Source organism: Gambusia affinis, linkage group LG18, assembly GCF_019740435.1.
Source record: "Gambusia affinis linkage group LG18, SWU_Gaff_1.0, whole genome shotgun sequence".
NCBI lineage: Eukaryota > Metazoa > Chordata > Actinopteri > Cyprinodontiformes > Poeciliidae > Gambusia > Gambusia affinis.
Genome location: NC_057885.1, coordinates 7,056,109 through 7,066,793, shown reverse-complemented (window position 1 = coordinate 7,066,793; position 10,685 = coordinate 7,056,109). Strand labels below are relative to the sequence as shown.

General features: G+C 38.3%; 1 protein-coding gene across 2 annotated transcripts; it reads left to right on the top strand.

Moving 5' to 3' along the window:
• ltb4r (leukotriene B4 receptor) lies at nt 1-5,222 on the top strand. 2 transcript variants are annotated; one of them, XM_044096908.1, is made up of 5 exons: nt 1-135; nt 938-1,287; nt 2,122-2,660; nt 3,389-3,650; nt 4,473-5,222. In XM_044096908.1, the coding sequence occupies exons 3-5, from the start codon at nt 2,167-2,169 to the stop codon at nt 4,860-4,862; spliced, it is 1,146 nt and encodes a 381-aa protein (XP_043952843.1). In that variant the 5' UTR covers nt 1-135; nt 938-1,287; nt 2,122-2,166; the 3' UTR covers nt 4,863-5,222. The 2 variants fall into 2 exon arrangements, with proteins under 2 accessions (XP_043952843.1, XP_043952842.1); XM_044096907.1 differs by lacking the exon at nt 1-135 and having other exon boundaries at nt 919-1,287.
• Nucleotides 5,223-10,685: the final 5,463 nt, after the last annotated feature.

Sequence of the window (10,685 nt, the reverse complement as noted above, 5' to 3'; positions counted from 1 at the left end):
AACCAAAAGTTATGACAATGTAAAGGGAGTGTAAAACAGTGTTTGTATGAACTGCGACAAGCATTCTTGGACTTTAACGTGACAGAAATCCTTTTCACTCTCGGCCCAGTTTGACAAGGCTGGCATCTCTAGCAGGTGAAATGTTTTTATTGCCTTAAAAAAAAAAAAAAAAAAAGGAGTTAAGATCCAAACAGTTTGACATCGCACACAATATTTTTTTGCGTGCTCAAATTTAAAAGACTAATGCCATTTAAGTTGAACGGAGACGATCGGAGTTAAATGCTCTAATTCGGTGGTAGGAAGAATTATTTTCCAGGAAGGAAAGAAAACATATATGCATTTGACCTGTTGTCTAAAAAAACTACTATGAAAGTCTTTTAAAAACAACAACAACAACAACAACAACAACAACAACAAAAAACTGAGCAGTTTCTGGCAGAAAAGTAGATCATGTGATGCAAACCATGACTCAATTGACACATCGCCGATGCTTATGAAACTGAATACATCCTGTCCATGGGCTTGACACAGATGTGGAAAGAAGAAGATGCCGTAAGAAAGGGGAAAAAAAAGCTGTGTTGCAACAGAAAAAAAAAACAAAAAACAAACAATGTTCCTTGACCCGAACTCGTGTATGAACAAGTCAGTTTGCTGGAATATCCGCCTCCCTCATGTATATTCTCCCCCAGATGATGAAATTACAAACTGTTCATTGTCGTTCTACCATAAACAAAGAACGGTTTTTAGGCATTTTGAAGCATTTTTTTTACTTTTATAGAATGAAATTATGGGGGGAAAAGTAGCTTCAACCAGACTAGAATCTATTTATTTATTTATTTATTTATTTATTTATTTATTTATTTATTTATTTATTTATTTATTTATTTATTTATTTATTTATTTATTAATTACTTTTTTGCCTCCTTGCGCCACACAGACGCTGCTTGACAGAGAGCTACTTCTTTCGCATGCAAAACATTCTGGTGTTGTTGACACTGTCGGATATCAAGTGCATCTTCCTGCAAAAGCTAAATTGTCCGAGCAAAATGAAAAGAGGAAGAGGAAGAAGAGCAAGGACTACCTTGAAATCCAGTCAGGTTTTCTCTTGGCTTCCTGTAGTCAATGGTTTCCCCCCTCTCGTCACGTGACCAACATTTCGCAATGCGCTCGGTTTGCTCATCACAGAAACGGTAGTCAGCGAGAGCAACGGGGTTCATGCCAGTTGGAGAATACGAAGAAATACAGCGGAGTTATGGCGGCGAATTGAACTGAAGAGATCACTTTCAGGTGAGTTTCATACTATTCATGCTTTGACCTTTCGACTGAAAGGCAGAAAATTATTTGATTAATATTGCTTTGTTTAATCAATATGTATTTTCAGTCTTGAAGATTTGAGAAAGAGATTAAAAATGTTGGGCTGTACAGGTTTGATGTTATTCATTCAACATATAATATGGAGTCTTTAAATGAAAGCTTTATGTGTGTTATTTTATTTTATTTTATTCTGTTTTATTTTATTTTTATTTTCCTTTTTGAACAACTTGTGATGTTTTGATGGTGGGCTGGTCATTATTTCTTTTTCATTTTTCTTAATTTCATTCATTTCAATGCCTTAAAAGCAAACGGAATGTTCCTGAACAGACTAAAAAAACTCATTCTTCAACTGTTTCAACATTTACCGCACCACAAAACACAAACTCTTACCAAATAGTTTTTGTTTTTTTTCTAGACCAAATATCAGAGTACACTTAAATAAGACAAAACTGACTTACAGGTAACTTTTAAGCAAGACATAGAAGCTAAATATTGATAAATAAAAAAAAAAGAAAAGAAAAATATGTTTGACTCCACTGGCAGATTTTATCCACATAAACAAAACACATTCCAATTGTTATAAGTGAAATTATCTGTCAGTGGAAGTGGCATGTTTTCTACTCAATATTACTCCACTATTCAATTTTTACAAACTCCTATGTCTTGCTAAAAGGTTACCTGTAAGTTTTATTTAAAGATATATGCACTAGAAAGTAGACAAAAAAAAAATACTCTGTAAGATTCTGTGTTTTTGCAGTGAGGATAAACAGCATACCATGTTTCCTCCCTATCCTCCCTTTCTGACAGGTTTGGCAGTTTCATGCTAGCTGAACCCAAGTTCACATTCTTAAGATGAATTTTTCTTTGGGATCCAGTATGAACACCACTACCACCGTCCCCTTCCCGCCTTCTCCCAGCGTCTCAGCTCGCATCGGCACCGCCATCCTGATCCTGGCGTTCCTGCTGGGTTTCCCTGGTAACCTGTTCGTCGTTTGGTCGGTGCTCTGCCGGGTGAAGAAGCGCTCGGTGACGTGCTTGTTGGTGCTGAACCTGGCCGTGGCCGACGGCTTCGTGCTGCTCAGCGCCCCGCTGTTCATTCGGTTCCTGGTGGGGGGACGGGGCTGGGAGTTTGGCTCGGCGGCGTGCAAGCTGGTGCATTACCTGTCGAGCGTGAACATGTACGTGTCCATCTACCTGATCTGTCTCATGAGCATGGACCGCTGGCTGGCCGTCACGAGGCCCTTTGTGTCTCAGAGAATGAGGACCAAGCGCTCCCTGCTGGTCCTCCTGCTTGGGGTCTGGGTGTTGGCTTTCCTCCTGTCGCTGCCAATGCCGTTCTATCGCAGGTAAGACCAACAGAGACAAAGGTTTCAGTACAATGAGGTATTTCCGATTGTGACGCAATGGAAAAACCCCTGGAAATGTTTCAAAATGTTTGAAACACTTGTTATAGTCTCTACAACCCATTTCTCAAGGGTTTTAGAGACTGAACTGACTTCCAAGTAGTTTAATCTCTAAAACCCTAGAGACCAAGCTACTCAAGGGTAGTTGGTCTTGAGTAGCTTTGTCTCTCTAAACTAGTCACTAGTTTAGAGAAACTAAAATGCTTGTTAGTCTGTAAACTAGTCTCCAGTTTACAGACTAACAAGCATTTGGCATCTAGAGACTAGTTTTGTGGCCGCCACAAGGTCACTAAACTGCCCTAGTTTAGTCTAACTACTAACTACCCTTTGGAAAGGTTTTAGAAAAGAGGGTTTTAGAAACTTTCTCTGGGAACCCCTAAAGAAGGTTTAGAAACCAATTGAAAACCCTTGGAAGCCCTCTGCTTCCAATACACTCCTACTGTATTTGAAGATAAAGGTGGAATTATACCTGATACCTCTAATCACTGACAATGACTTTAAAACTACCATCAATGGCTTTGCTTGATGGCTCATGAATGCATTTTGGATTTGTAGTCTGATAAAACTGGAAGTATTTAGCAACAACATTAATTTCCATAAAGCCTGGCTTTTATCTTGTGGACAGTGATTTCATCTCTGCCTCATTCTCTCTTCTTGTGTCTTTTCTACAGTATTATAAATATCAAGACCATGAACATTTGCATGCCATACCACTGGGGGAGCATAGGTCACCCGGTCTTCCAGTACCTGTTTGAGACCATCATGGGCTGCTTGGTTCCCTTCTCTCTCATCAGCACCTGCTACTCCTCCGTCATATGCAGACTGCAAAGTGCCAAGTTTCAGCGCAGAGGACAAGGCAGTCGTCTCATCTTGATGATCATTGTCACCTTTGCCATTTTCTGGCTTCCCTATCACATCGTCAACATCATTGAGGTGATTGCAATTGTTAGTAGTAGTACCTGAAAACTTTGCATGACGTTTATTTCTGTTTATTTTTGGTTTTGAATGCATTTAGATCAATTGATGCGTCAAACTGTATGACATACAATCATGTCGGCGTTCAAAACACTTTTGTGACTTTTTTGAGAAGTGAGAAGTGAACTTTTCAAAGAATGCAACATCAAACTAATTCAATTAATCATGATGCATTTTCCAGGGACATTGTGCCATTCTATTGAAGAAGTAATTGTTTATCTACAGTTGTTCTCAAAATGCAGTGTACATCCAAAACAAAATACATTTGACATTGTGTCTTATCCCTCTCTGACACATTGAAACTGGCCTCTGTCTCTGAACCACCCAGCCCTTTCCAGCACTCCCCCCTCAGGTCGTCATCACGATGACCAATGATCATATTCTGACCAATAACACAGCACTTGTTGTAGTGCTCTGTCGAGTGGAGGATGCCTCCCATCAAACACATTGACGCAATTTCTGCCTTGCGTCTGTCAGTGACAGACGATTTTGGCACTTCGGTTGAAGTATGCGGGAGCCTTATCTATGCCCAGGATATTGTTCTTGGAGTTGCTATCTAGGTCATTTTAGTTTTACTACCATCTGCTGATTGGCATTACAGAACCATTAACTGGGATTCTTTATGAACAATTTCCTAAATATGGACAAAACACTTTCCGAAGTACTGTAGCTGAGGACGAAGACCGAAGCTTCTTCAAAGAAACCCACTTTTTAAAAAAATCCATATCCTCCTGTTGTCATGGATTTTTTTGAGAAACGTCTCTCTTCTCACTTCCTCAGGTGGCTTGTTTGCTGAAGAACGATGAGCCGGGGAAACGCTGCTCTCCCAGCGCTCGGCCCAACGTCACAGCCTTCGCCTACTTCAGCAGCGCGGTGAACCCCATCCTCTACGTGTTTGCCGGCAGCTCCCACATCCGCCAGGCCGGGCTCAGCTTCATGGGCCGGCTCTTCGAGGCCACCAACTCGGAGAGCAGGACCACGTCCACCTTTGCCCGCAGCGGCCGCAGCGGCTCTTCGCCAGACGAGAGCTCCGTCCTGTACACGCTGTCGACCAAAATCGGGAAGTCTTTCAAAGGAAAGGGCAAGGAGAGGAGAAGCAGCAGCTTGGCGGGCAAGGAAGCTAACGAACCAGAGCTCAAAACTCTTGCCACGGTTGAACAGTTAGAATAGCCCTTGAGCTGTTTTATACGTGTATATATTTAAAATAATAATAATAATAATAATAATAATAATAATAATTCTGTTTATTATTCTGTTTTTAAGTTTCGTTGTTTTTCGTTAAAACTAGGAAATATTACTGTGCCTGAAACAATGTAAGTTATAATGTATTTAAGTCTTGTTATAAACATTAATGCTGTAATGAACTTTTTTATGCATTACAAATAGGACTTCATGTGAAATACCGGTAATAGAGCTGTAGATTCAAGCTTTGTATGTATATTTTCTTTTATCGAATTGTGTACACAAGAGTGAAATTACTTTTACTATTTAAAAAGAAAAACATTTTGATATTAAACTATCATCCCAACACCTTATTGTGTGAATTTATTATTGTAATTTGAACATCATAACTTTGTGTTGTATATTCTTCCAATACTTGAGTTGATCTGATATAAAAATATAAAATTGCTTTATTTACTTAAACACATTTAAATAGCAATAATACTAATAAATCTGTCAAGATTTTTTTCTGGATTCTTTACACGGCACAAAGTACCGTGTATTTACGCATCTGCGTTTGTAAAAGTCCGAGTGCTATTCTGTTAAACGATGTTCTGCAACAGAAACAGAACATTGCGCAAGAATCGTTTCTTCAATCATCCTTCCTGTAATCGTTTTGATGCATCGCTCTTCCCTCCGTTTCTCAACACAAGCTTTGCTTACAGGGCTGCTGTCAGACTGTGGCGGACTCGCTGACATCGATGTAAAAATGGGGCAACTTCACAGGAAACATGAGTCATATTCATGAGGCGGTCTAAAAAAAAAACATATTCGTGTTGATTGAGTGTTGAGTAAGCGCAAAAATGAATAGAAAAATGATTCATGATATCCCACCTCATCAGTCATGCTTGTTCATGGCAAAAACAGCAGGAATATTTTTGCTTCCAGGGGTTACCAGTTCAGACGTGCACCTTATCAACTGATGATTGGAAACTTTTTCAAAGAAACCTACATTTATTATTCATCAGTTTTTTATTAAAAGGCTGCCTTTAGTTGTTTGATTTGTCAAAAATATCTCTATTTATAATTTATTTCTGATTATGCAATTGTTTCTAATCAGCCATCTGTTCATTGTTCAGTTACTCATTCTAAAAATTCTAAAACTGTTTATCACATTAAACCTTGTTATCTTCCTGTTGAATTCCTGTTTTGCTCCTGAATTCTTGTTTTTGTTCTGCTCTGGCTCCTTGTGTTCCCTCTTTGTTTGTTTTTCTATGGGTGTTTTCCATCATTTTTGGTCATTTAACATTCTCCGTCTTCAAGCTGCCTATATTTTCTGCATTTTGATCCTCCATCACAACATGTATCATGACAGAGTATTGTGTGTTGGCTCTGTTACATTAAAATCCTAATAAAATACATTAAACTGTGTTGTTTGCTGTTGGGCTCTGGTGGCTCAGGTCGCAGGAGTTCAACCCGTAACCGGCGGGTTGCAAGTTCCAACTCCATCTTTGTCTGTCTCAGTTGCCATATCCTTAGACAAGACACTTCAAACATTTTGCTGATAGTATGGCAGCTGTGGCTTCAGTAAAGCGCTTTGGAGACGTAATTTGCTATTTTTACCATCTGTGGTATTCGTACGGCAACACGTCAAAAAGGTTGTGCTGTGGTTGAAGAGATGTGAGCAGGAGATAATATGAAACAGCTGTTGGCCACGTCTAATTTGAAAATAAACTAAATTCGCCAAAACCAGGGAGTGTGTAAAGAGCACTAAGTGTGGGCAGAGTTTTGAGAGATTGTCCTGGATACACTGGCTTGAAGAGTTAATGGTTTGATGACACCATATAGTTCTAGCTGCAGTGTAAAAATTATTGCCTATATTGCATCATGTGCTGTTATCAGCAGAAAATCATGACATTCTGTTTTCGGTTTTCTGTCTACAAAGTCTGCAAGACCACATATTTCCTGCAGCTATATGACTCGCCAAAAACGAAGAATTTATCAATTATTTCAAAATCTTCCATGGCCTGATGAGGGACTCTCTTTCTCTTTTGCTAAAAAAACTGGGGTCTTATTAGTTGGATTAGTTTAGGAAACTGGATGTGTCTGTTCCTTTTATAAGTAATAATAACAGCCATACATATTATGCACTTCTTCCATTTATATGTCTCTAAATACTAGTTTATAGGTAGAGTATTGGCTACATATAATTGTATTATTGTCCAACCATTAGCTTTTAAATATTGAAGAGCTTTAAGCTGAGTCAGAAATTTGGCTCATTAATTTCCTTTCAGTTTTTGTTGCATTATTTTGCACTGACTCATCCAATACCAAATTAATTAATCTATTCAGAAAGAGCCAGTATATTAATATATTGTCTTATAAAATAATTAATCACAGACAAATTCATAGCAGCCAATTCATGTTTTAGTAATTATCTTCTGATGTGTCAGCAGTAATCTTGCGAATCCTCGGTGGGGCCTTTAGAAGTTCATAGCAAACAACGAACCTTTCATGTCATGCTGTAGTTTGTATAATAAGTAATGACAAGTTTTATGCAATTTATGCATAAGAAATAAATAAAACTATTGCTTCTGTAAGATGTAAGAGGGACAGTTGCATCCAGTAATGGTCTAACAAAGTTTAAGGAGACAAAAACATCTCTCTCTCTCTCTCTGTCTGTAAATGTGTCAGTTTCAAATATAAAGTGTTGAAAGTTAATGGTGGAACAGTTAGGAAGGATGAGCTTTTTTTGTTTGTTTGTTTTGGACAGTTGCTATGGTAAAGACTGTGAGCCAAAGAAAAAGAAGAAAACAGCATGACCTAGTTTCTGAGTTTACATCCAATACCAAATACAAAGGCTTTCCACACATTTCAGATTTTCATTTGTAAACCATTTAAAGAAATGCATCTGTCTCCATTATACTTCACAACGGAAATAAGGGAAAGTCATGAAAGTCAGCGGTTGTTAACACTGTTGCAAGATCGTGTAGTTCCTTGTTCTCTTTTGAGTTATTACCAAATAACCTCAACTGAAATCACTTCAGTTTCTTAATGTTTCCTCTGTTAGTCAATTAAATTTTTTTTTCTTTTTTTTTTTACCGGTATATAGATGCTTACAAGTTTGTTTTTTAACTTAGTATTTGGACTGCTGCAAACAATACCTGAAGAAGAAGAATTTCTGAGTCAAAACAGTATGGCTCTAAGTACAGTCATGGCAAAAAGTACACTTTGGTGAATACTTATGTATTTACCAAACTTATTCCAATCTGAGCGCATCTACAAAACCTCACTGCTCAGATTCAAACGTGTTGTCAGAAAAGACGAAACACCTGAAAATATAGAAAACCCACGGATTTTACTGGTGATGTCAAGAGAATTTAGAAAAGTGGTTTTTGAGTGACATGCTTTTCATATTTGACATCACTTTTCAATTTAACAATTGAGGAAACTACCTTTTGACTCATAAAAGTAAAAATAAATAAATGAATGGAAACCCCTGACCCAAATGCTGATCAATTTCTGTCTGACATGTTTTGAAAAGAAAAGACAAAGAACTCCAATTAAAAAAAAGAATAACAAGTGAGTGGCCAGCATTGACATTATGTGAAGAATGAAAATGTTTTTTCTGTTTTTTTTTTAAAAGGTCAACTTGCTGGTTTCAAGCCAGCAGACGTCTATTACTCACAACAGGACGCTGCTTAAGACTGTGCACAGTTCAATAAATAGGTCATAGCACATATGAAAACAGTACAAACAACAAGAAAAGAAACCAGAGTGGTTTGTCTGATCTCATTTAGCAACATTCACAGGAAGTAGTTGAACTTTTAGAATGCTTACTACATTAAAGTGATGATGTTCTTAGAATTTCCTCAGATTTTGACACTCAGATATATATATATTTTTTTAATGTTATAAGCCCTCATTCCAAATAAAACGTTGTGTTTTTTTGTTTGTTTTTTTTGCCATCAGATTGCAGGCAAAATCCAGCATAATCCTAATATTCCAGTACTGTTCACAGATTAAGCTTTTAACAATTTATAAAATAGAAAACGTTTGAAATTCTTGAAACTTTGCGTTAGTTTTGATGCTGTTTCAGAAACTTTTGGTTGAGTAAAATGTAATGATTTTGTCAGAAGCGCTCGGTTATGAAAATAAGGGTCTGCATGTCTATGCAGGTCTGGCTCAACGAACGAGAATTTATTTATTTGTTTTCAATTCAATAATTTTAGTTATTAAATGTCTGAATTAACATTCCAAAGATATGTTTTTACACAGTTCTGGCCTACAGTCAGTGAGTGATATTTGGAATGTAGCATAAGATTATTTACGGGTCCAGTAGACATTTAAAGTAACTTTTTTCCCCTTACTGTCAGAGCTGTTGACTGGTATTTTGCTCAAGTGGCCTGGAAAATGTTTTCCATTCATGATTGTGGTTGTCACAACCACCCACTTATTTTCCTAAAGGGACAGCACCAGCAGCATCTCAGTTAGTGCATCTCACAAATTTGTGACAGAGATCAAACCTTGGATGTATTAAATTATGCCTACAAGGCAAAATATGAAGACCACTTCATTGAGAAATGAAGTGAATAATACTTTTAATCTGTTCATTTTGGAATTATGCAGTATATTGGTCAACTATTGAGCATTTCTGTCTTCAAAACTGACGTGTTAAAACAAGAAAAGGGTTTTAAGAACAGTCAAATTCTGATGCAGAATGATGTAGCATCTCCAAAGCTTAGGGCCTCTTAACACCTGTGAGCTGAAAGACTCGGTTTCATTGGGAACCAAAATTTCAACCTTTGTCACATTTTCAGGTGGTGTGTTTCACTTTGTCAGACAATCCAAAGCCTTTGAAAAACCTGTTCACCCCCTCGCCTGTGGTGCCGCTACACAAATAACTACTCAAGGGAATGACAGGAAGCCCTCTGAAGAAGACACTGAGCACAACTTCCTTCTTCACAAGATGTAACAAACATGGCGTGGTGTTCGATTTTAGTTTGGTGTAGGATTTCTCATTTGTAGTTGATAAAAAAGACCATGAGTCATGTCTCCCATCAGCCCCAGACTCTCACGTTTGCTTTGGTTTTATTTACCCAGAATGCCCTGCGCTATAAGTGTGCTTCCTGCTTTAGGAGCGGTCTCTGGTCAGCTTGACAGTCACAGATTTATTCAAACCCCGTTAGAGTTCACTTCCATCAAACCCAGACTGAGGTTTTTAAACAGACAAGAGCTTATTTATTTATTTTTTTGCATTCACAATTTCCCAAACAAACCAGAGTTCAATTAAAGTTGACTCAACAGGTCTGGTATGAATGCAGCCTTAAGCTCTCTTGTTGTGTTTAGGTGGTCTAAGAAAATAACAGTGATGGTTGTTAAAACCTCAGAGATGTTTGTTGTTTGTGTGTGTGTGTGTGTGTGTGTGTGTGGGGGGGGGGGGTTAAAGTCTCGCCCGTAGTCGAACAGATCAGCTATTTTGGCTTAACTTGCTGAAAAAGCATGGGGGCACCAGTCATGCTGGAAAACCCACACAGCAAAAGTGGTCTGGCCCAGTTCTGGCCCACAAAGTACACTTGCACTCGGCAGACACACCGCAAAGAAAACAGTTCTCCGGTGGCCTAGATCTGCTTTGCCGCTGGTGGCCCTGTTCTGACCCAGAACAGTTTCAGCACGGGTACCAGATTTCAGCCAGGTGTGCACCCTGATGAAGCCATTTAATACATTTTTATCAATTCCTCAGCACTGATGCAGTTGTGCAAATGTTTATTTGTAATTGAACAGTCAGACATAACAGCAAAAATGAAGATGGTGCCATCTAGCGAGGTGACG

Bases quoted from the DNA above. Each gene is read 5' to 3' on its own strand.
- ltb4r (XM_044096908.1), top strand. From the start codon at position 2,167: ATGAATTTTTCTTTGGGATCCAGTATGAACACCACTACCACCGTCCCC. The intron at 2,661-3,388 runs GTAAGACCAACA...TCTTTTCTACAG, and splicing joins CCAATGCCGTTCTATCGCAG to TATTATAAATATCAAGACCA. The intron at 3,651-4,472 runs GTGATTGCAATT...TCACTTCCTCAG, and splicing joins ACATCGTCAACATCATTGAG to GTGGCTTGTTTGCTGAAGAA.